The sequence below is a fragment of the Raphanus sativus genome, chromosome 2 (genome assembly GCF_000801105.2).
Source record: "Raphanus sativus cultivar WK10039 chromosome 2, ASM80110v3, whole genome shotgun sequence".
In the NCBI taxonomy this organism is placed as follows: Eukaryota; Viridiplantae; Streptophyta; class Magnoliopsida; order Brassicales; family Brassicaceae; genus Raphanus; species Raphanus sativus.
Genome location: NC_079512.1, coordinates 36617461 through 36640785, shown reverse-complemented (window position 1 = coordinate 36640785; position 23325 = coordinate 36617461). Strand labels below are relative to the sequence as shown.

At 35.5% G+C, this 23325-nt stretch overlaps 6 protein-coding genes across 7 annotated transcripts; 5 read left to right on the top strand and 1 right to left on the bottom strand.

Moving 5' to 3' along the window:
- Positions 1-23: 23 nt before the first annotated feature.
- LOC108842315 (pantothenate kinase 2) lies at positions 24-6007 on the top strand. Of its 2 annotated transcripts, XM_018615185.2 has the most exons (23): positions 24-137; positions 436-723; positions 815-1039; positions 1132-1184; positions 1418-1534; positions 1660-1779; positions 1873-1967; positions 2046-2139; positions 2207-2338; positions 2416-2528; positions 2628-2820; positions 3610-3818; positions 3901-3945; positions 4018-4066; positions 4182-4264; positions 4335-4451; positions 4543-4606; positions 4695-4841; positions 4921-5082; positions 5165-5248; positions 5334-5528; positions 5629-5700; positions 5774-6007. In XM_018615185.2, the coding sequence occupies exons 2-23, from the start codon at positions 447-449 to the stop codon at positions 5873-5875; spliced, it is 2748 nt and encodes a 915-aa protein (XP_018470687.1). In that variant the 5' UTR covers positions 24-137; positions 436-446; the 3' UTR covers positions 5876-6007. The 2 variants fall into 2 exon arrangements, with proteins under 2 accessions (XP_018470687.1, XP_018470685.1); XM_018615183.2 differs by lacking the exon at positions 24-137 and having other exon boundaries at positions 242-723.
- LOC108851323 (PX domain-containing protein EREL1) lies at positions 5982-10282 on the bottom strand. Its single transcript, XM_057003514.1, has 10 exons — positions 9888-10282; positions 9454-9564; positions 9092-9190; positions 8886-8972; positions 8553-8661; positions 7666-8465; positions 7384-7548; positions 7023-7265; positions 6702-6896; positions 5982-6469 (listed from the first exon to the last, which is right to left on the bottom strand). The coding sequence occupies exons 1-10, from the start codon at positions 9978-9980 to the stop codon at positions 6212-6214; spliced, it is 2160 nt and encodes a 719-aa protein (XP_056859494.1). The 5' UTR covers positions 9981-10282; the 3' UTR covers positions 5982-6211.
- Positions 10283-11919: 1637 nt separating this feature from the next.
- On the top strand, positions 11920-13378 carry LOC130508777 (vesicle-associated membrane protein 711-like). Its single transcript, XM_057004446.1, has 4 exons — positions 11920-12340; positions 12494-12684; positions 12787-12950; positions 13046-13378. The coding sequence occupies exons 1-4, from the start codon at positions 12121-12123 to the stop codon at positions 13131-13133; spliced, it is 663 nt and encodes a 220-aa protein (XP_056860426.1). The 5' UTR covers positions 11920-12120; the 3' UTR covers positions 13134-13378.
- Positions 13379-13991: 613 nt separating this feature from the next.
- Positions 13992-16312, top strand: LOC108822977 (ER membrane protein complex subunit 7 homolog). Its single transcript, XM_018596197.2, has 7 exons — positions 13992-14157; positions 14375-14421; positions 15008-15107; positions 15230-15293; positions 15380-15496; positions 15600-15708; positions 15890-16312. The coding sequence occupies exons 1-7, from the start codon at positions 14063-14065 to the stop codon at positions 15973-15975; spliced, it is 618 nt and encodes a 205-aa protein (XP_018451699.2). The 5' UTR covers positions 13992-14062; the 3' UTR covers positions 15976-16312.
- A 412-nt stretch (positions 16313-16724) lies between these two features.
- On the top strand, positions 16725-19426 carry LOC108822637 (hydroxyproline O-galactosyltransferase HPGT2). The gene is made up of 12 exons (XM_018595769.2): positions 16725-17096; positions 17300-17363; positions 17462-17511; positions 17596-17786; positions 17857-17917; positions 18038-18110; positions 18194-18317; positions 18409-18496; positions 18582-18632; positions 18774-18845; positions 18933-19045; positions 19135-19426. Exons 1-12 carry the CDS (start codon positions 16963-16965, stop codon positions 19155-19157), a joined length of 1044 nt encoding a protein of 347 aa, XP_018451271.1. The 5' UTR covers positions 16725-16962; the 3' UTR covers positions 19158-19426.
- A 2084-nt stretch (positions 19427-21510) lies between these two features.
- On the top strand, positions 21511-22061 carry LOC108839569 (uncharacterized). Its single transcript, XM_018612320.1, has 2 exons — positions 21511-21571; positions 21754-22061. The coding sequence occupies exons 1-2, from the start codon at positions 21511-21513 to the stop codon at positions 22059-22061; spliced, it is 369 nt and encodes a 122-aa protein (XP_018467822.1).
- The last annotated feature ends 1264 nt before the right edge of the window (positions 22062-23325 follow it).

Below are 23325 nucleotides of genomic sequence, written 5' to 3'. Positions count from 1 at the left end.
CTTCTTACACCAAACTTCTCATAAACAGGTTTGAGTTTGAGTTTTGATTTTGAGTTTGGTCTACAACACCACACACCCTAATCCATAATTTTAGGCATGCATTTACTTACAATGTAATTAAAAGAAAAAATTAAGTGGTAAGTTATCAAATTAATCAAATATTATTTAAATAATCATAAATTACATTTATATAGAAGATAAATGTGACATAATTAGTCAACATTTATAGTTGAGGGGGTACTTTGAAAGTCTTCGCAGTTCGTGTCCTTATGCTTTTTGGTTTTTGCTGACTAAACTCTCTGTGTTCTGGGTTTCTAGCTTGTTTGGCTCTAATTGAAGATAACATCTTAATACTCTTTTGTAATGTTAGGCAGTTGTTGGTGATCCGACTTTTCTGGGTGTGTCTTATTTTTAACTTTTTTATATAAAAAAAAGGATATATATATATGGCGGGTCCAGGAGATGATGATGAGCAGCATGATCCAATTCTTGACGGTAAAAGAGAAGCTGAAGCAAGATCTCAGGCCTGTGTTTCTGGTGGTGGTAGTGGTGAGAGAGATATGGCTCCTTCTGCTCCTGGGCCTTCTATTCACAGATCCGGCTCTAGACCACAGCTTGATCTGAGCAAAGCTGAAATTCAGGGAAATTTCGAGGAGAGAGATCCCACCATTCTATTGCCTAATCAGTCTGATGATATCTCTCATTTGGCACTTGATATTGGTGGTATGATTCTACTACACTTGTGTTTATGTGCCTTCTTTCATTGGCTGTGTTTGAAATATGTAAAACCATTTGAGTTTTATCTGGGACACAGGATCTCTGATAAAGTTGCTGTATTTCTCACGTCGGCACGAGGAGGACTACTCAAACGATGATGATAAGCGGAAGAGGACCATCAAGGAGAGGTTGGGTATAATAACCAGTGGCAACCTCAGAAGCTATCCTGTTCTTGGTGGTAGACTTCACTTCGTCAAGTTTGAGACACACAAAATAAACGAGTGCTTGGATTTTATCCATTCTAAGCAGCTTCATCGCCGAGGTATATTTGCCTATTATCTCTTCTCATAGCTAGAATGCTTTGTTACCAAACTGGTTTGGTGTCAACCAATTGTTGTTTGAATCAATGAATAGATCCTTATCCTTGGAGTTCGAAGACCCTTCCTTTGGGGACTGGTGTTATCAAGGTAAATGACATGTTGATGTCTTACTTGTTTTTTTTAATCCTTTATCACATTATGAGAGGCTCTTTCCTTATATAGTTACCTCCTTTTGTCTTCTGAGGCACCAGAAAACATTATAAATTCTCATAATCATTGTTTTTTTTTATATATTCATGTAATGTGATTTGTAGATTTGGCTTTGAGATTAGTTGATGATTGCTTTGTTTTAAACAGATAAGTACATATGTATCTTACAGGTTACAGGTGGTGGGGCCTATAAATTTGCAGACTTGTTCAAGGAACGGCTGGGCGTTAGTATTGAAAAAGAAGATGAAATGCATTGCCTTGTTTCTGGTGCAAATTTTTTGCTCAAGGTAAGTAAAGACCTTTCTTTATATTCAACATACCATGTAGTATGTCTTTTACTAGCACTTGCAATCTGAGTGTGTCTGCCAGTATACGTTTGGATTTTATATTTTTTTCACGTTTTTTTCTGAAGGCTATTCGACACGAGGCCTTCACGCACATGGAGGCTGAGAAAGAATTTGTACAGATAGATCCCAATGACTTGTACCCCTATCTTCTTGTTAACGTTGGATCTGGTGTCAGCATAATCAAGGTGTTTGTTTACCTTTTGCCTATAGATTTTGCGAGATCAGAAAATTGCATGAACCTATAGAGATTTCACGAAAAGGCTTTTCAATAAGTGCAGGTTGATGGGGAAGGAAAGTTTGAACGTGTGAGTGGGACAAATGTTGGTGGTGGTACCTATTGGGGCTTAGGAAAACTTCTAACCAAGTGCAAGAGGTCATAATGAATCTGATTTTTTTAATGCTTCTTTATATTCTTCTTTCCTATGCTTAACTATGTTTTCTTCTGTTTTAGTTTCGATGAACTGCTAGAACTCAGCCAAAAGGGAGACAATAGTACCATTGACATGCTTGTTGGTGATATATACGGTGGCATGGATTACTCCAAGGTATTAATCTGTTTTTCTGTTATAAACAAGAATGCTTAATAGTGATTCTCATTAATCAACATTACAGATTGGCCTCTCTGCTTCAACAATAGCTTCTAGTTTTGGCAAGGCCATATCTGAAAACAAGGAGCTGGAAGATTACAGACCTGAAGATATCTCCTTGTCTCTTTTGCGGATGATCTCATACAACATTGGACAGGTATGTGGTCGTGTACCCACAGTGTCTGTATGGACAATATTATTTGTGTTTATGATTTTGTATATTTTGCTATGTAGATATCATACTTGAACGCCCTTCGCTTTGGGTTGAAGAGAATATTTTTTGGAGGATTTTTCATAAGGGGTCATGCTTATACCATGGACACAATCTCGTTTGCTGTACATTTCTGGTAACTTCACTCACAAACTTGAACCTAGACGTGCTATGCGTTACTCCACTTTATAATAACCTAAGCTCTTTAATATTTTTGTGTTTGATCACACCTAAGGTCGAAAGGTGAGATGCAAGCTATGTTCTTGAGGCATGAAGGCTTTCTTGGTGCTATGGGCGCGTTCATGAGCTATGAGAAGCACGGATTGGATGATTTAATGTCACATCAGTTGGTGGAGAGGTTCCCAATGGGTGCACCATACACTGGAGGAAATATCCATGGACCACCACTCGGTGACCTGAACGAGAAGGTACTTCTGAAACTGACAGCAATAGATTCCCATGATTGGATATGGTACTTGCTAAAAATATTCCCATGATACCGTAACCGTTTATACCTTGTGATGGGTTTAGTGCGTGTTGCGTACCATTATAGTATATTCTTTAGGCAATACCATTATAGAATATGATTATGTTCTTGAAACTGGACAGAATTTTAATTTTGACAATTGTTTGATTTTTTCACGGACGAATGATCTTTTTCCATGGCGTGTCTGCTGACTAGTTTGTCACTAGAATATATTTAAGAGTCTGGTTCTGAGCAGAGAATATATATTATTAGTTATATGTTACGTATAAGTTACTTATCAAATCAATGATCTGCAGAACAATTCGGATTTATGATTCTTTTTTATTTGTTCTCTTTTCAGTTCGTAGTTATGCTTGTATTGATATATTGCCTGTGAAGTATGCTGCTGACTTTTTCTTATTTGTACAAAGTATCACTTTTATGTGACAGAAAGATTAATAAAAAGAAAGATTAAGTTCTCGTCTATATTATATTTTATTACTTAGGGAGATTGATTGCTCTATTGATTTCTGGTCATATATAAAATACGAGAGTATCTTTCTTTATTTTATGTATACATCAGAGGTTAGTTCATTGACTTCTGAATACTAGTTGGAATCAGGTCCTCTTACTCCTTTTCAACTTTTCTTTGGCTTATTCTAAAGAGACACCACTTCAACTAGTTTATAAGCGTTCTGTATATTCACTCCGGTTTGGGTATTAAAGGTGGTTTTCCCGGTTGCTTTTTCAGATTTCGTGGATGGAGAAGTTTGTGCGTAGAGGAACTGAAATAACTGCGCCTGTACCGATGACTCCATCGAAAACAACTGGTCTTGGAGGGTTTGATGTTCCTTCATCAAGAGGTAGTCCTCTAAGATCTGACGCCAGTGCTTTAAATGTTGGCGTTCTCCATCTTGTTCCCACGCTAGAGGTGTTCCCTTTGCTGGCTGACCCCAAAACGTAAGTGGACTTGTCCCTGAGTACGTATCTCTGATGGTTTGCCGCTTGTTGAGGATTCACTTTCGGTCGTTTTACTCTACAGGTATGAGCCTAACACGATTGACTTATCAGACCAAGGCGAAAGAGAGTGAGTAATATTTGTTTTTATTTATTGGAAACAATTGTTTTTTTTAGATTGCTTATTGTTTCGGTGTATTAGGTACTGGCTCAAAGTGTTGTCTGAGCATTTGCCAGACCTCGTTGATACGGTAACTATTAAATGTTAACACACATGAATTTGGTTCCACCTTTTTTTGGTGGTAAAGATTTTCTTTATGGCTATTAACACATGCTTCACTTTGATTCTATGGACATGGCTTATAGGCTGTGGCTAGTGAAGGAGGAACTGAAGATGCGAAAAGGCGTGGTGATGCTTTTTCTCGTGCTTTTTCTGCTCATTTGGCAAGGTCTGGTTCATCATACAACAAATCTATAAAACAGAAAATCTTGATATATTTTTTTTGCCTCTGGCTGGAGATTGATGGAAGAGCCAGCTGCATATGGAAAGCTGGGGCTAGCAAATCTCCTGGAACTTAGGGAAGAATGCTTAAGGGAATTCCAGTTTGTTGATGCCTATAGTAGCATCAAGCAAAGGTATTAAAACATAGTCGTCCTATGATCTCTTTCTCTTTCATTACTTGGAGTTTATCTTATGCTCTCTCTTTCTTTCTACCGGTATTGACAGGGAGAACGAGGCATCACTTGCCGTTCTACCTGATTTACTAGAGGAGCTTGATTCAATGAACGAGGTCTGTGATCTTTTAATCTTCCTCTCTATGCATCTATGTAGAAAAGTTTAGTGATATACCATGAGACAACTTGTCTTGGATTTTTCAGGAGGCGAGGTTGCTAACACTAATAGAAGGTGTTCTTGCTGCAAACATATTCGACTGGGGATCTCGAGCATGTGTGGATCTATACCGCAAAGGAACCATTATTGAAATATACAGAATGAGTCGTAACAAGATGCAGAGACCTTGGAGGGTGAGAGACAAAAACATACTTTCAAAGAAAGGAATGCTTACTGTTTACTAATTGTTAGTTTTAAGCATAAATAAATCAGGTAGATGATTTTGATGCTTTCAAAGAAAGGATGCTTGGATCTGGAGGAGGTAAGCAGCCTCATCGACATAAAAGAGCGTTACTCTTTGTTGATAACTCAGGAGCAGATGTCATTCTTGGGATGCTTCCACTTGCCAGAGAGTTTCTTCGCCGTGGGACTGAAGTATGTATTTCTCCCTAGCTCTTCCATAATAATACCATAGTTTGCTTGCGGCAAGACTAAACAAATTGTTGTTCTCTTCTAGGTTGTTCTAGTGGCAAACTCTCTTCCTGCTCTTAACGATGTGACTGCTATGGAACTTCCTGATATAGTTGCTGGAGCTGCTAAGGTATTGTTGGTTTAACTTTCGATTCTTTTCAGTTGTTGTAATCATTATGCAAACTAACTCTTTTGTTCTGTCTTTACTCTTTAAGCACTGTGACATCCTGAGGAGAGCGGCAGAAATGGGAGGCTTACTTGTGGATGCGATGGTAAATCCAGGAGATGGGTCAAAGAAGGATTCAACTTCAGCACCATTGATGGTTGTTGAAAATGGATGTGGAAGTCCTTGCATTGACCTCAGACAAGTCAGCTCCGAGCTTGCAGCTGCTGCCAAAGACGCTGATCTTGTATACACTAAAAACATCTTCTCTGTTTATACTTGAAAAAAACTCTTTAAAACACACACAAAAGAGATAAGCTTTGTTCATTGTGTTTGATGATTTGCAGGTTATCTTGGAAGGTATGGGAAGAGCTCTTCACACAAACTTCAACGCTCAATTCAAATGCGAGTCTCTCAAGGTTTGAAACATCAGGTTTTGACTCTAAGATTACTATTGAAACTCTTGACTGAAACCTCTCTTACTTTTTGCAGCTAGCAATGGTTAAGAATCAGAGATTGGCTGACAAGCTGATAAAGGGAAACATATATGACTGTGTCTGCAGATACGAGCCTCCCTCTCTTTCTGAAATGTAACCAAAACTGAAAGCCGAACCAAGAACTGAATCGTCTTGTAATACATTTTAAGAACAAGGTTTTGCGACGATTGATAATGCAATACAATGCAATAATACAACAAACATACGCAATACAAATGTTTTTTCCTTATGTACTTATCAAAAGGGGTGTTCACGTGTTTCTGTATATATTTGATTACACAGCTCCAACTAATTCTGCTTCTCCAAGAGACCAACCGTTTGTAAAAGAAAGCGACCAGTCTTTTCATAAAAAAAATAAAAATAAAAATTGGCATTTCTCGTTGTAAACTCTCTAGTCTCGGGACAAAGCCAAATATTATATGATTACAGTACCCTATATGTTCAGTGTTTCCGTTGATGCCTCCTCTTTCTCGTCGCCATTTTCCTCATGCACATCTTCGGTTGTCTTTACGTCTTTCTGGAGAGCACGAAGCATTGCAGAGTTCACCTGTTTTCTCAATTTGGCATTCTCAACAAAAATATCTGCTAATATCTTCCTTAGCTCGTCCTCCATGATTCTTGTTTCATTATCGATGCTGAGAGATTTATCAATGTCTTGAGCAGCTTCATCAAACCCCGCAAGCAGCTGAGCCTGAAAATGGCCACCATTGTTAAAACTTGTAAAAATGCAAACCCACTGCTACAAGCAAAGTTTTCTTAGCAATGCTGCAGCCAAAACCTAACAAATTAACTTCATCCTGATGCATATGTCAAGGCGCAGCGAAAAGCAAATCCTACTAGAGGAAACCATGGATGTGACTGGGTAAACTAACTTGGGAAACTTTGTGATTTTAAAAGTAGATAAAGCAGAGATGCAGCAATACCTCCTCAATTTGATCATCAGATACTGACAGCAAACGCAAAGCATCTGATACCTCTAGGAAGTTACCGTTTCCGTCTGTTGACAAATTCAAGTTGTACTCTTTAAGCCGGTCGTGGAGAATTCTGCAGTCACTAAGCAACTTTTTTCTAGCCGATACTGTGTTCTCAAGTAGTTTTCTCTCATGTTCTAGTAGTTTCTGAAAAGTGCAACATGTTCCAGGTTCAGTTATCTCTCTTGTCTACATACATGCAAAGTAAAAAACCACAAACCTATGGTCCTGCCAAATTAGACTATATATAATAATATACGAGCCTGAAATTACCTCGGCTTCAGTTTTATCTGTCAAAGATTGAGTCAGCTCCTTTTCTAGTTCCACATGAGAACGCCTCAGAGATTTAACCTCTTTGACAAGAACTTTAATATCTGCTTTTGATTTTGCCTCTAGTTCATCATATCGCCTGGAGAGATCTTCCAGTTGTTGTTTTCGGGCATCTAATTCTTCTGACAAAACATTTCTCTCAGAAATAGTTGACTGTTCTGTAGGTTCTGCATGTGAGCTCCCATCCTGTCATGATGATTTGAATCAGCGTGCTTCTCAAAGATAGGGAAATTATGAACGATCTGTGCGAACCAGTTTGGTTGCAGAGATAATTCAATAGACATGGGACTATTTCTAATCATACCTCTCTCGATTTTAACTTCATTTCCATCTCGTAGGATTTTTGTCTAAGTTCTTGCATATCCCACTGCATCTGAGTAACTCTTTCCCTCTCGGTCATAATAGCTTGCTCCAAGTTCTCTTTGCTTCTCTGCTTAGTAGTTTCAAGCTCCCCTTCTAGATCATTAACCTGACCAGTAAAACAAGATTACAACACTACCATTCGCTTCAAAGAAAAAAGGATAAGATACAGATGTTTATAACCAAAAATGAAAAGAGAAGTTCATCGTTACTTTTCTTCTCGTACCTTTTTGTTCAGGTAATCTTTGACCGCTATCTCTTGATTTAGTCTTGCTATAAGATCCTCCATATCTGTTTTTGCATTGACAAGTCTCTCATTCGTGGCTAACAGAATCTTGTTCAATTTCTTACGCAGGTCCAGTGGAAGAACTATTTGTGCACTACCCTGCCTCTCCGGGTTACAAACAATACCAGTTCCAAGCGATGCACCAGCACCTCGGTGCATATCCAAGTGGCTATCACTGCTTGAGCTTAGGAGACCAGATGTTGATGTCTCACCGGTGTGTAGAGAAAACCCGTCAGCACTCTCAAAAGAAAGATTTCTACCATGCATAACTGAGTGAGCTAACGGCTCTGGTTCAGAGAGAAGTCGTGAGCCATTATTAGCAAGAAGTACACCTTTAGAAGCATTTCCATTATACACATCTTTCCCTGGGATGTTATTGACATATCTTGATCGGACTTTATGTTTGGGAAAGTCTTCAAGTTGATCTAGAATAGTTTGGCTCATCGAAAGTCCCTCGTCAATGTTGGACATGCTTAAGTTAAGGAGCTTCTCCATTGGATTTGTTACTTCTTCATCCACAGTTAGATCCTCGGTACCAATTTCAGAAACATCATCCTGTCCTAAACTTGGAGATCCAAACTCAGACGTTTCATAAGCAGTATCGCTGCCATAGTCAGACGTGAGAGAAGAACCACCGCCAGTCTGAAACAAGCTCAAACTTGGGTGAACCATTGGTGACGAACTTGAGCTATTTTTATCACTAGTGGCATCAGAAGCATTCTGATCGACATCTTGGCATGCTGAAATTCAACATCACGTTAGACTCCTATGACATGAAACAGAATTTACTAATGCACAGCTTAAGAGCATACTGTTGTAGATCATACCAGACCTAGCAGCAGCTTCCAGTTCAAGAAAGGATGCAACTACGACACTTCTTGCGAATTCTATATCAGATAATAGCTTCATTATCCACTCCTCAAGAGAGCACCTTCTCTGCAACAAGGTGACAGCTATCACTTGCGAAACAGATTTTTTTTACATAAATAATTTTATGCTGAGTACATGGCTTTCCTCATAGTTATACATTTGCAGTATTCGTGCTTACTCTTTGCCGGGCGGGGTTTAAAGAACGCGGTTAGGGAAAAACAGAGGAAAATGAGAGTAACAGTAGTTACATAAGTGACCTAATTCAGTTAGTCCCAGGAAAATATATATACCTCTTCTAACAGTGCTCTAGTTTTCATACGTAACAGCCCTTTGGGTGGAGCTGATGGAAAAGTCTTTCTGGGAAATTCTCTTCTAAGCTGCAAGGAAGACATGAATGCGCAGTTAATCACATTGCAGTTAATCAATATCGTTGAGAAGTGAGAAAAAAAAACAAGAGAGTTGAATAGGGAGATTATAAAAGAGAACAATTTCTTACATCCGTCAATAGCTTTAGAAAATCATTAAATCTTCTCAACACTCCCCGCATTGTAGTCGCACCTTCAGGGGATTGCACACTTATCTGAACCCTGTAAAACTGTTCCTCTAAAATGTTACTACATACGTAAGTAAAGCTCAACTAAATATTGGAATAATTTAACACATGCACAACAACAAAATTCTTCATCTGCATAAAAAAAGGCACACGCCAGTAAAAAATTTATGAAGGACAAGCAACAAATATAAAGATTATTCATCCAGAGACTTTGAGGATATGGTTGACATAACCAGTTGAGTAAACACTGAAAAGTATGCCCTTGAAAGAGATAAAACAGTGGAGATTAAAGTATTTTGAAGTACCACAACAGGATCTGAATTTCTTGATTTAGGAAGGACAACCCAGGAGGGTATCGTAACACAATAACTCCATCCAGTTCGAGGGTCATGAGGCCAAACAGTATCTCTACCATTCTGCACAAAAATAACATTAAAAAAAATATTATTGCCTTTCTCCTTATGCATATATGAAACTCAATTGAACAGAATGATATTTCTCAGTCAGCAGCTTCAGCTAAAAGTTGGGAATATCCAATTACTTAGGAGAAGGGACCTAAAGCAAAGCCTTTTGTGGTTGATTCTACCCTTGGACTAGTAGCTATACCAATAGCTCGGGACTCACACTCACTAGCAAAATATCCACATTTTTTCTCAAGTTCCAAAATCTGAAGAAATAGCACGCTACTCCCAAGGAACATAAGTAAAGTTCGAATTTTTGGTAGCAGTTAAGAACTAACCCATTTGCGTGGGGGAGGACTCCAATCCATCCCCAATGGAAGCGGCGAAGTTCCGTCATGCCTATGCTTCGGAGGACTCCGTCTCTGCATCATCTTCGCCAAATTCTACCTACCTCTCTCCAGATTTTCTGAACCTAAATCTAATAATATTCCGATCAAATCCAATCAGAGACGCGATCGAGCACCCGATCGAGAAACTACGCAATCTCCAAACGAGAATCTGAGGCAAAATCTAGGGTTTATGAGGATCGTCAGATCGAGGTAGATTTTTGAGAGAGAGAGAGGAGAAGGAGCAGATGTCGTCTCTCAGGGTCTTGTCTTCCTCTGGTTGAATTCCATGGACCACGGCGATAAACGGCGGTGTCGTCTACTTTTAACGGAAAAGATAAGAGGACAGCTACACGTTATTTCACGGAGGCGCCAAGTCTCCCGTTACCGTGTATATATATGTATGTACATGTCCCCACCCCCACCTTTCTTCCCGTGACGTGAGATTCGGTTTGGGTTATGTGACTCGTGAACCACGTTTCGGTTTTCGTTTCAGTTTGGGTTTATCTATTTATCTCTCTATCGCAGATTTACAAGTTTTGTTGGGCTCAGCCTCATTGGCTATTATCCATCTCATTTTCATTTAGACCGGAACTGACTGTCTCTGTTCCTTTTCTTGTTTCTCTAACTTCTAAACTCAAGTGTGTGTGAAAATCATCAAAGTTACTTTCAAGGGATTTGGTGAAATAAGATAGCAAAAAAAAATTCAGATGGTAAGATTTTTTTACAATTGTGATTATCAGTTTTAGAATATCTATCTTATTAAAGTAGAAGTATTTTAAGCTTTTGTTTGGTAATAGGGATATGAGTCTTTAAAAAAATTAAATTTTGTTTGGTAACAAAGATAGTAGAGAATTTTGTCTTTTTCTTATTTAAATGATATATTTAAGTATTTAATGTCTTTTCCTAATTTAAATAATAGATTTATTTAATAGAATGAATCTTAACCAAAATAAATTTCCTAATAGATTTTTTTTAACATTTAATATTTTTCAATATTTATTAATAAAAAATAAAATAAAAATCACACATCAAAATCAATTTATATATCATATAAATAAAATATAAATATTTTATTTATAAATTGTTAGTATAACACTTTATAATATAAGTCCAATTATTAAAAATATTAGATTTTTATATGATACACTGTGATATAATAGACGATTAAAATCACATAATATAATTATTTAAAGTAATAATAAAAATTTTGTTTTAAAATGTTATACTAACAATTATGTAATACATATTAATTTACATATATATATATAGATATTATCATTAGAACAAAGAAAAAAATTGAAGTGAAAGAAAAATATTTATACGGCCACGGGTCAAACTATAGAAATAAACAACAATGGTGTAAGATTTGTTTTTTAACAAATTTATTTTAATTTCAAATATGTTTATATATTTTATGTATTTATAAATTATTTTATTTGTTATTAAGAATGTTAAGATTTTGGAATTGGAAAAAATTATGACCCATCTCTATATTATTTTAATTAGGAATTTAAAATTTATATCAAAATATTTTTTTTAACTTTTAATTTTTATTATAACTACAAATGTTAATTTCAATCTAAATTTATATTTAAATATTACAAATATATCATTTATAATTAAAAAACTAAAACATAAAATAAATACCCGTCCAACTAGTGTGTATTAAACCTGAAATCATTCAAAAACTTAATCTTTTTATTCTTTTTGTAAATAACTACCTTTTATCTTTCACAGTTACTATTTTTATTATCTACTTATTCAATAGTATATCTACAAAGTAAATTTTTTGGTTATTTATAAGATTTCTTTTGTCAACTTTATAAGATTATATATATATATATAGATTTGTTTTAAGAATGAAACAAGTAAGTATATTATTTTATATAAAAAATTTATAAATATTTATTTAATCCAAAATGAGAATGTAAAATCTGTAGCTATCCTAAATTTAATACTTTTAAATCTGACAAAGGCGAAAAGATCTATCCAGCTCCAGCTAAACTCCAAGAGGAGAGAGAGGAGAGAGGAGAGAGGAGAGAGGCAGAGAGATTCAATCATATGCAGAGCAGAGAGGCGAGAGGCTGATTGGTTCTCCTTCTCTCTGATTTGATCTGGCGATTCGTCTGGTTTCCGCGGGAAACCTTCTTCGTTGATCTTCCCTCTCTTTGCTGATTCCGTCATGGCGATTCTGTACGCACTGGTGGCGCGTGGGACGGTGGTGCTGGCGGAGTTCAGCGCTACGTCTACGAACGCGAGCACGATCGCCAAGCAGATCCTGGAGAAGGTCCCCGGGAACAACAACGACAGCAACGTCTCCTACTCTCAGGATCGCTACGTCTTCCACGTTAAACGCACCGATGGCCTCACCGTCCTCTGTATGGCCGAGGAAACCGCCGGCAGTACGTTTCTCCTCCTTCTATGGCTAAAGTTTTGATCTTTCGTGAAACTGAGATTCAAAGTTGTAATCTTTTATTTATATGTCTGATTCGAATATTCTATGTACTCAAGTTTTGTTTTGTTTTTTTTTGTGTATGGTAATAATAATATCTCAGGGAGGATTCCGTTTGCGTTTCTGGAGGATATTCACCAGAGGTTCGTGAGGACGTACGGGAGGGCAGTTCATACAGCACAAGCTTACGCCATGAACGACGAGTTCTCTAGAGTTCTCAGTCAGCAGATTGAGTATTACTCTAATGATCCTAACGCCGATAGGATTAATCGGATTAAGGGTGAAATGAGTCAGGTCCTGAGTTTCTCTCTCTGTTTGTTTCTGAGAATGTAAACTTACTTAAAAAGCTTTTTACGCTGACATACAATGTTTTAATCTCTCGGGGTGGGTTTTTAGGTGCGTGATGTCATGATAGAGAACATTGACAAAGTTCTAGATAGAGGTGAACGCTTGGAGCTACTTGTTGACAAAACCGCTAATATGCAAGGGAACACTTTCCGTTTTAGGAAGCAAGCTCGCCGTTTCAGAAGCACCGTGTGGTGGAGAAACTGCAAGCTCACGTATGTTGTTTTCATCTAACTTTTTGATTTTTTTTTTTTGTATGAATAGAAGAATATTGTCACTAACTGTGGTAAGTTGTGTCTTCTTCTTGCAGGCTCCTCTTAATACTAGTACTACTGGTGATCATATATATTGCCGTGGCCTTTGTCTGCCACGGACCTCTTCTACCATCTTGCATTTAAGTAAGTGGCATCTATCTCGTAAGGAACCTTGCTTGTGATTTCAAATCCTTATGTTTAAAAAAACAAGCATGTCTTACACCCACCTATATGGAAGTATTCTTATTTTATAGATCAATGTGAAAGCTCATTGCTTTGCGAAAAATTGCAAGCTGTGTGTGAACTTGTGCTGTCATCATGCTCTATAACTATTTACATAGTGTGAGTAATAACAGGCTTGATTCGTTTATACAAGTTTTTGTAACTAATCACTGTGTTCTTTGTGTTTGCCAACACCAACTTCTAAAAAGACTGATCACTCAAAAATATTTTCCAAAAAAATGGGACACACAGACACCAAAAGCCTTTTTAGAATTGGTTGACAGAAACAAATGCGAGAATGTATATGAAAAGGTTTATTTGTGGAAGAAATACATACATAGATGGCTAAAAGTTAATGACAATTGCTAAAAATATGTCAGAATTGCAGTGATGTGCATGCCCTACACAAAAAAAAAAGATTGAACCAAAATATACAAGAATGTTCCAAAAGCCAGAAAGCTCTCGTGACGCTACAAATGATGCAAACACAAATCCATTTTCGCCAATATGATCAAAACATTCAACTCTTAGTTACAATCTATACGTACGTAGATATTACGCCTTCAAAACTTCTAACCATCCGAGTTTTTAATTGAAGTCAGTTCATAAAATAAATTGGTAAGTGATTTACTTAAAAGGTGAATGTTTATAAATCAGAGGACCAATAATATATCCGATTCATCCTAAACCTTCGAGCTGATTTAGAAGGTTCGGTCGTAAGCTTCAGGGTGACTCGGAAGGTTTAATTCGTATCTATAATATATGTATATGCTTTCTTCTTCTCCTGGATCGGAGAAGGATTAAAAACTCGTCGTTTGGCTTTCAACAATCTGCGCACGACGACGACGACCATGGCGCCGATTCTCAGATCCACGTCCCTTCTCGCTTTGCTCGTCTTTCAGATTTCTCTCTTCTTCTTTGCCTCTACTCTGCCAACCTCGTCTGGGTAATCAGATCGTTTATCCTCCATCTCTACAAATCCTCTATATATTATTTTTTTCTCATCTTCGAGTTTTAGGGTTTGATAGTTTGAGCAACGTTGATTTCAATTTAATGTACTTGCTTGATGAATCTATCTTATATACCTTAGCTATGTCCCTCTCTGAATTCAACTGTGTATAGACATTCTTTCTGATCTTTTTTTTTGTTCGATTTGTTTGCAGGACTGAGGATAGTTACACGATCACGGGTCGTGTAAGGATCCCAGCAAGTATGTTCCACCCGATTTACTTTTCTTTCTTTGCCTTGTGGTCTAGTTTAGATACTATCTTGTCAATTGTCGGATTGTCTGAACCGTCCAGAACTTATTTTCGTTAGTTGATCCGTGAGTGTGATTAGTAGCTGCATCTTGAGATTTTAATATCTGTTTACTAGGGCCTAGTTATTATGCACCTCCCACTGTGCTATGATTAGTATGTGTTTTTCTTTACTTTATTAGAATGTCTTATCATCCTTGTGGTTTTTTACGTTCTGTAAATGTATTTCTCTGCTGGAGTTTAACTTTGCTAAGTAGTATGTCGTCTCTATAACTGACTCGCTATGAGTAGTGCTTGGTAAAGAGTATGAGCATTGGACGTTTTGAATAAAATTTTGTTTAACTTTTATGGTTTTTGTCATCATTGTCTTTGAGTGCTTGCTGAGAACTATGAGCATTATGTTATGATAGTTTGAATGGTGTTCTTTTGGCAATTTACTCTTTCTGTCATTGTTGTCTTGGCACTCCATCTCCTTTCCATTATATATTAGCCTCACTGCCCCTTTTTTTGCCCAAACTAATTGAGAATTTATTTTGGCAGGCACTGCGATTGGTCACGCAGCAAAATTCTCAAATATCAAAGTTGTCCTCAATGGTGGACAGAATATTACTTTCCTCAGGCCTGATGGCTACTTTACATTGTATTCTACTGCTCCTTCGAATTTTAATTTCCTTTAGTATACTTATATATAATATATTTCTAACTCAAGATATATCTGCTAACTTGTTTTGTTTGTTACACGTTTTCCTTCACTTTTCAAAGCCACAAAGTGACAGCTGGGACTCATCTGATTGAAGTCTATGCGTTGGGCTTCTTCTTCTCTCCAGTAAGTTTTTTTTTAGTTTCAGTAATCTATGATTTTGCAGAACTAAGAACTCGCTTCTCATTCTTCAATCAATGATGTAAAATTAGGTGCGAGTTGATGTTAGCGCTAGGCACCATGGCAAGGTTCAAGCAACACTAACAGAAACCAGGAGGAGTCTTACCGAGCTGGTTTTGGAGCCTCTACGGGCAGACCAATACTATGAGGTGAATACTTCATACTATATCTCCTCTTTTTTAATGGGTTTGATTAGTTTTTAGCTATGTGCTTCTCCCTCTTGTTTTCTTATCGATCATGTACTGTTTGCAGATGCGTGAACCTTTCAATGTAATGGCAATTTTGAAAAGTCCAATGGGTCTTATGGTGGGATTCATGGTTGTTGTTGTGTTCTTAATGCCCAAGTTGATGGAGAACATAGGTACGCTTCTCTAGCCCTTCGCTTGTTGTTATCTTGTATCCATGTATTATCAATGTTCATCATTAAAGTCGTTTGTGGGTCTCGCTCGCTCTATCTAGTAGCAATCATCGTGATAGTAACCAGAATAAGCAATTTAGATATATTTGGTTCCTGAGAACTGTTGGTATGTATGGTGAAACAGATCCAGAGGAAATGAAGAGAACACAAGAGGAGCTGAGAAACCAAGGAGTGCCTTCACTCTCTAGCTTGTTGCCCGCTAGCCGCTAAGGAGATCTCCTCAGCACTAATCAAAAGTCCCAAGACCCAGAACTTCTTGCATGTACCGGCATAACACTTCTGACGAGCATTTGGAAGAAATCAACGTCAGGAAATTCCTTAAGCGATCTAACTAACTTGAGGTTGCTAATGATGGTGTTTTGTTAGTGCATCATTTGGGTTTGGACTGTTGTTAGATGTGACACTCAAGCTGACCTTTAAATCTGCTTTTTTTTCTTACTCTTTCTTGTTAAACGTTTTGCTTCTCTTCTACTTCTTTGGTTTGGAATGTTTCAAGTGAGTATATTGCATTCATCCTCTTGATATAATGTGGCAACTATGTTTACTATCTTGAAGGAACTACACGAATTGGATTTATTCAGATCACTAGTGTTTATGTGAACTGAATACAGACCATGTGCGTTTAATAGAGAAGCTTGTAATAAGTCTTGAGCAAGTTTCTATTGTAGTGGAAACGTTACTGTTCTGGTGATTTTACGTTTCCAACAGCAACTCTTAATTTCAATGTTATATGAAAACGTAACTGTTTGGTAAACAGTGGATGTAAATTATTGGAAAGATCTAGTTTGCAAAACCATGATGAAAGAGAGTCGACAAAAGTAAATTATTATGGCTTTTAATTGAAGTCACAAAAAAACTACAAACATCAATAATAAATATAAAAATATTTGAGCCCAGTGGGCCCATGGAACTTAACCTCTGTCTGGATCAGAGTGTTAAAAACTATTTTCTTGTCAACTGAAAACGGAATCATGTCGGGATAAACCAATCTCCGACGACCACAAGAGAAACGGTTCATCCTCTTCACTACAAAAAGAGAAACAAAAAATCAAATTACAAATAAGGAAACATATCAAACAAAACTTAATCATCTGTTACTTCTTGTTTGCTTTCCTTCCTCACTTTCTCATTTGTGAATCTGAATTGGTCGTCTCTCTTGCCTCTGATCTCTCTCTCTCTGTCTCGCCGTGGACCGAGATGGAGAGCTTACCAACGACTGTATCATCGAAATCAGACAGGAGAGGAAGGTCTTCCAAGTCTCAGAACAACTCCAAGCCTTCTCTTATCATGGCCTTCTTCTCCTGTCTAGCTTGGCTCTACGTCGCTGGCCGGTACGTTTTCATTTTTTATTATCCAGGGGAGTAATCAATCAAATCTCATTGATTTTAAATTTTGTTATTGACAAATGTGTAACGTAAAGCTGTTTACAATTGTTTTGATTGTTCATAGATCTCGCACAAATTCAGATTCAGTCGCTGGATCCGTATCAATTGGTTCTGATCTCTATCTATTATTGTGTTTTTTTACTGGTTAGGTTATGGCAAGATTCACAGCACAGAGTCGCACTCAACACTGTGCTTCAGAAAAATTATGAACTGGTTTGTCTTTCTTCTGCTTCTCTTTCAAGAGAATGTTTCATTCCTCAAATCTGAATATTTTTTAAAAAATTGTCTGATCATGTTCTTGTGGAGTGTAGAGGCCTAAGGCTCTTACGGTTGATGACAAGCTGATGGTTCTTGGATGCAAGTAAGCTGATTCTTTTTTTTTATTTTTCTAATTCTGATAGGATAGCGTTTTATCATTTGCTAATGTTAACTAACTGTTTGATAGAGATCTTGAGAGGAGAATCGTTGAAACCGAAATGGAGTTGGCACAGGCGAAGAGTCAAGGCTATCTTAAAAACCAGAAAAGTGTTTCTTCTTCTTCTTCAGGGAAGAAGTTGCTTGCTGTGATTGGAGTCTACACAGGCTTCGGGAGTCACTTGAAGCGCAATAAATTTAGAGGGTCTTGGATGCCACGAGGTTATATCACCATCTTTGCTTTGAATTTGCTCATCATCCAACAATGATTTTACTTTCTCTCGTCTTTTAGACGACGCTTTGAAAAAGCTTGAGGAAAGAGGAGTTGTCATACGCTTTGTGATTGGTCGGAGGTTTTCCTACTCACTTTCTCCTTCCTTTTCTTTTTTTCTACTGCTGGCAATGTTTTTCTCGCTTTGCCTCAATCATATGGGTGAGATAATACTGATGTTAATGCTTTATAAATTTTCCAGTGCTAACCGAGGTGACAGTTTAGACCGGAAAATTGACCAAGAAAATCTTGCAACTAAAGACTTTTTGATTCTTGTAAGTAAGAATAACCCTTTTAGTTACTTCTCTTTTCGTTGCCTGCTTATTTGAATCTAAGCTCACTGATGTGGCTGCCATAGGAGAATCACGAGGAAGCCCTAGAAGAGTTACCCAAGAAAGTGAAGTTTTTCTACAGTGCTGCTGTTCAGAACTGGGATGCAGAGTTTTATGTCAAAGTTGATGACAACGTTGACCTTGATCTTGGTAATACTTACCACCTCTTCTTCCAAAGCTGTGTTACTTTTTACCATATCAACAATGTATCTGTTTGACAAAATGTTTTTCGATCTAACAGAGGGGTTGATTGGGCTACTTGAAAGCCGACGTGGTCAAGATGGTGCTTACATTGGGTGCATGAAGTCTGGAGATGTGGTTACTCAAGAGTTCGTATATACTCAACTTTATTCACTTAACATAGTGATTGAGCATTACACATTCTCACTTTTCATTTTCCATGGTTGTGTTCAGGGGAAGTCAATGGTACGAGCCTGAGTGGTGGAAATTTGGAGACGACAAATCGTAAGTCTCTAATAACCTCAGAGATCTTCTCGTTTATGTTTCTACTCAAGATAGAATCTCATTTGTTATTTAGCTCTACGGTCAACACCTTTATGTTGTCTTTACTCAGTTTCTTTGTTTTTTATTTTTATTTTATTTTAGGTACTTCCGTCATGCAACTGGTTCGCTTGTAATACTCTCCAAGAATCTGGCTCAGTATATCAATATAAACAGGTTAGTTTTTCACAATGTGGGAAAGGATTTAGTCACCTTTAAGTTCAGTTCACAATCATTGCTTGTTTTCTCCAACGTTAAATGCAGTGGATTGTTGAAGACATATGCGTTTGATGATACCACCATTGGATCTTGGATGATTGGTGTCCAGGCAACATATATAGACGACAACCGCCTTTGCTGCAGCGGCACAATACAAGGTGTGAATACTAATCTCTCACAAACAAAAACTGTTCTCCTTGTCTTAATAGCTGCTTGATAACCGATGTAAAATCTAATCATTTTGCAGAAAAAGTATGTTCCATGGCATGATCACTGCGTAGCTGATTCCCTTGTCCCAAACAAAATACATCGGGTTTTCAAGTTCTACTCTTTGAGCTGATGCCAAATTTATAGTTCTTTTGGTACAATGAAAGTATGATTAGGCCATTCATTACAGTTTTGTGATTAGTGCATACCCCTTGAGCTTTGGAGTAAGAGAATGGGGAAATGGTATAGCTGTGAATTAAGTGTTACTTTTTCGCCATTCATCATTCGTACTGAAACATAACTTTAGCCCGAATCTCAGCAAAACTATTACATTGTTTGACCAAAAAAACACATATAATCTTAATTTGGAAGGATATGAGAAGTGTAATGTAACAGAACAAATCAGTACACCTATCATACAGTTAAGATCATACTTAGATTGCAAGTGAATGCAAGGATATGGTTAAGACCATACTTAGATTGCAAGTGAGGGCGAAGATCACTTGTCCAGGTGAAGTTGGCGTCTGTCATGTCATGTGGTGGTTTCATGGTCCATATGAAATCCAGCATGTTTCATGGTCATCCTTAACAATGCAATCCTTTCCTTTCAGTTTCCAAGTTGCCCAAATGTTTCACAAAACACATGGAACCTTGCTTTTTCATTTTTGATACCCCAAGTCTTGTGTTTCAGACATGTTTGTTTAGTTGACCACATTAAATTGCTGAATATGTTGTAATGTAATTAGAAAACACAATGAGAAAATATATGGGAAAATTGTTTTTTAGTCCAAAAAACAACAACTATGTCATCTTAGTCTAATCTCTTACTTATGTCCTATTAAGCTAATTTTATTCTAAATGGCAATACTATCCTTAAATTTCAATTAAAATTTCAAAATTACAATTAAAAACCTAATTTTGAATATTAAAATAATTTTTTTTACTAAAAAGTTAAAAAAATTAAAATTAAAATGTCAATTAATTTTTTAGCCCAAAAAAACGAATTTCTTTTTTAAAGATTTTCTTCTTTTTTAAGATTTTTTTAAAAGTTTTTTTAATAAAAGATTTTAAAATATATATACTTTTTACTAAAATATTTTCTTTTAAAAGATCTTTTTTTCTTTTTTTTAGAAATCGATTTTTATTAATAACTAAGGAAACAAAATATCAAAAATATTCTCTTGTAATATTATCCTTATCCGTATAACATGTATTTTAAAATAGGTAGAATACAGTAATAGTTAGAAATCGATTTCTACCAGTTTTAGATTTATAGTAATATGTAGATTCTGATTTCTACAGGTTTTAGATTTATAGTAATGAGTTGATTTCAATTTCTACAGATTTTAGAACTATAGAAGCGTATAATGTGTTTTCCAAATATTTTTAGATTACTATTATTTACGTAGTATACGTATTCTAAACATAGTAGATTCAATGAAAAAACTATATTACATGTTCTACTATTTAGAATGTCAATTCTACCTTTTTGAACAAAATATAAAATTATGATTTAAACATTTTTTGAACTAAAAAAGTTATCAATAATTGTTTTTGAAATAGTTATAAAAGTTTAAAAATTAAAGAACTATTTTGAAAATAAAAAAGTATGCATCTATGCTATATAGAGGAAAAATAGCATTTCTCCATTATAGAAATGAATATAACAATGGTTTGGAACACTTTTTACTCTATTATAACATTTGGAGGTGAATATAGTAATGAGTTGAAGATGCTCTTAGAAACTGTTTCCACACGAACCAAGCCTGCAGTTAATTCTGTGTGTTTGTTTATAATTATATCCTAATTAATTATGTTTTTACCCTAAAGATTTTAAATTATTGTATTTAATTCAATCAGAGTCATTGTAGTATTAAATACATTTAGATTTGATTGGAAGTTAGAACTGGTGTATTTGTAAAACATTTACATTAATTTTTTTTGGTCAACATACATTAAATTTTCTAAAATAACTTTTTGTAACAAAAAGTGTCAACATGACAGTTTTATATAATGGAGGGAGTAGCATATTTAAATTTTGAAATGAGTGGGTTGTTTTCTTCTTCTTCTTAATTCGATCTTATTTGCATGCACAGTATTTCAAAATTATGTTTCTTCAAATAAATTAATTAGCTTTGACTCCAGGTCAAATAATTAGCTTCGACACTTAACAGGCAAATGAACAAAAAAAAAAGAGAGTTAATGGCAGTTGAAAAACTGTAAGAGCAATTTTAATAGCAGTTGAATAACCGTTACGCACTTCTTTCCTTGTTCAACATAACTTATAACTCTACCTAAAACTTTTTGGTGTATACCCAATATATCCCTATAAATAACACTAACATCACAATGGAGCTTCCAGATTCTCATATTCACTAAGTTTAATATACTCTGTTAAATATCCAAAGATCAAACCATGGCAACAAACGCATGCAAGTTCATTTGCTTCATTCTCCTGTTTGCCTTCGTCTCCCAAGGTAATAGTGTTATACTGTATTTATTTAGAACAAAATGTTAGAATCTTCGCACATTATTATATATATACCAGATCCAATTCGTTTAAAGCTTACACCGTTTTTAACATAACAGCCGGTCAGCACGTAATGTGTATTTAATAACTAAATTTCTTTCGTAATTCTTTTGCTCTTGGAAAATGTAGGATTTGGGTGTTCTGGATCCTTTAGTGATATATATCTGAAACAATCAAAAACCGGAAAAATGATCAAGAACACACCAGAGTGGGAAGTGAGATTGACGAACCCTTGTCCCTGCATAGGCACTGACATAGTGTTGTCATGTGTCGGTTTCAAATCGCTCACACCCATCGACCGTTCGCAGATATCGGTATCTGGTAACGAGTGTTCGCTCATCAACAATCTATATGGCGAAACTGACTTTGTTTTCAAATACGTATGGACCGAGGAGTTCGATATCAAGATCAAGTCGGGAACCATAGCTTGTTCTTAAATTTTCTGCCCTTGGTTTAATTTGGTCTTTGTTCATGTTTGTTTAGTTACTTGCGCTGATGAGCATGTGAAGCCGATGACCATTATTACATATAGATTGTCTGAATCATTAATAAGAATAAAAGATTTAAGATAATAAAGATACTCGTTTTATTTTTGAGTTTTATGTCATTTATTGTAGTTATTACATTTCATATTCTGCTGACAAAATATTTGTAGTGTTATGTCGTTACATTTCTCTAAGCCACACTTTCATCTAAGCCCTTCGAAAACAATACTCCTTTCAACTGCAGTGTTTGACCACACTTTCATCTAACACGTTTGGTTTTCGGTTTGGTTTCGGTTCCGATATTTTGATTTTTTTTTTGTTCTAAAAGTTCAGTTATTTACAAAATTCTAGTTTGGGTCAGTTATTTCGATTTTCTATTTGATTGGGATAGCAAAAAAATATTCTGAGACAATTTGGTTTTGATTTATCAGGTAATGTTGGATAATTTGTTTTAAAGTCAAACTAGATTTTAACCCGCACGTTCGTGCGGATATATTTATATTTTTTAAATATATTTTATATTATTAAAAATGTTTTAAATATATAATTTCTATTTTAGTGTTATATATTGTATTACTATATCATATTATTGTTTATAATGGTTTTTCTAAAAAAATTTACTTTGTTATTGATTTTTATTACTTACTAATATATTTTCGAGTTAGGTAAAATAAAATAAAAATATGAAATACTCAAATAGAAAACCCCATTCAAATTATGTTGTTTTCTTTAATTTAAACATTTTGCATATAATACATTTTTAAATTTTATTTATTTATATTATAGAAAATAAATATGACTAAAATAATTATATTTACATGTTGTGTTTAAGAAAATATACTTTAACATATCTCATTTTAGTATTTTACGGGATTTATTTATTTTAAATAATATAATCCTATTGTTTTAGTAAACTTTATACATAGTAGTATCTATCATACTATTTTATTAAATTTATTATATAGGATATTTGTTTTGGATGTTATGATATTAAGTTCTATTTTTTTTTTAAAATTAAGACGTCAAAACATTAGGTTACTTTAAATTTTTACAACATATATAGTTAATTTTTTTTCAGGTACATTTCAAAAAGTTAATCTTTATTATCCATGATTTTGTCTTTTGTAAAATTTGAAATATTATCATTTTGAGTTTGAATATTTATTTTCAAAATAATATATTTTTCGAGACAACTTTGGAAAATTACACAACTATT

Coding starts and splice junctions, on each gene's coding strand:
- LOC108842315 (XM_018615185.2), top strand. CDS start 447: ATGGCGGGTCCAGGAGATGATGATGAGCAGCATGATCCAATTCTTGAC. Junction 2,339..2,415: donor TCTCATACAACATTGGACAG/GTATGTGGTCGT, acceptor TTTGCTATGTAG/ATATCATACTTGAACGCCCT. Junction 4,607..4,694: donor AGCTTGATTCAATGAACGAG/GTCTGTGATCTT, acceptor TGGATTTTTCAG/GAGGCGAGGTTGCTAACACT.
- LOC108851323 (XM_057003514.1), bottom strand. CDS start 9,980: ATGATGCAGAGACGGAGTCCTCCGAAGCATAGGCATGACGGAACTTCG. Junction 9,191..9,453: donor GAAATTCAGATCCTGTTGTG/GTACTTCAAAAT, acceptor TTAGAGGAACAG/TTTTACAGGGTTCAGATAAG. Junction 8,662..8,885: donor CTAGAGCACTGTTAGAAGAG/GTATATATATTT, acceptor ACCTTGTTGCAG/AGAAGGTGCTCTCTTGAGGA.
- LOC130508777 (XM_057004446.1), top strand. CDS start 12,121: ATGGCGATTCTGTACGCACTGGTGGCGCGTGGGACGGTGGTGCTGGCG. Junction 12,341..12,493: donor GGCCGAGGAAACCGCCGGCA/GTACGTTTCTCC, acceptor ATAATATCTCAG/GGAGGATTCCGTTTGCGTTT. Junction 12,685..12,786: donor TTAAGGGTGAAATGAGTCAG/GTCCTGAGTTTC, acceptor GTGGGTTTTTAG/GTGCGTGATGTCATGATAGA.
- LOC108822977 (XM_018596197.2), top strand. CDS start 14,063: ATGGCGCCGATTCTCAGATCCACGTCCCTTCTCGCTTTGCTCGTCTTT. Junction 14,422..15,007: donor TCGTGTAAGGATCCCAGCAA/GTATGTTCCACC, acceptor TTATTTTGGCAG/GCACTGCGATTGGTCACGCA. Junction 15,108..15,229: donor CCTGATGGCTACTTTACATT/GTATTCTACTGC, acceptor CACTTTTCAAAG/CCACAAAGTGACAGCTGGGA.
- LOC108822637 (XM_018595769.2), top strand. CDS start 16,963: ATGGAGAGCTTACCAACGACTGTATCATCGAAATCAGACAGGAGAGGA. Junction 17,364..17,461: donor TTCAGAAAAATTATGAACTG/GTTTGTCTTTCT, acceptor TGTGGAGTGTAG/AGGCCTAAGGCTCTTACGGT. Junction 18,633..18,773: donor AAATTTGGAGACGACAAATC/GTAAGTCTCTAA, acceptor ATTTTATTTTAG/GTACTTCCGTCATGCAACTG.
- LOC108839569 (XM_018612320.1), top strand. CDS start 21,511: ATGGCAACAAACGCATGCAAGTTCATTTGCTTCATTCTCCTGTTTGCC. Junction 21,572..21,753: donor GTTTGCCTTCGTCTCCCAAG/GTAATAGTGTTA, acceptor TGGAAAATGTAG/GATTTGGGTGTTCTGGATCC.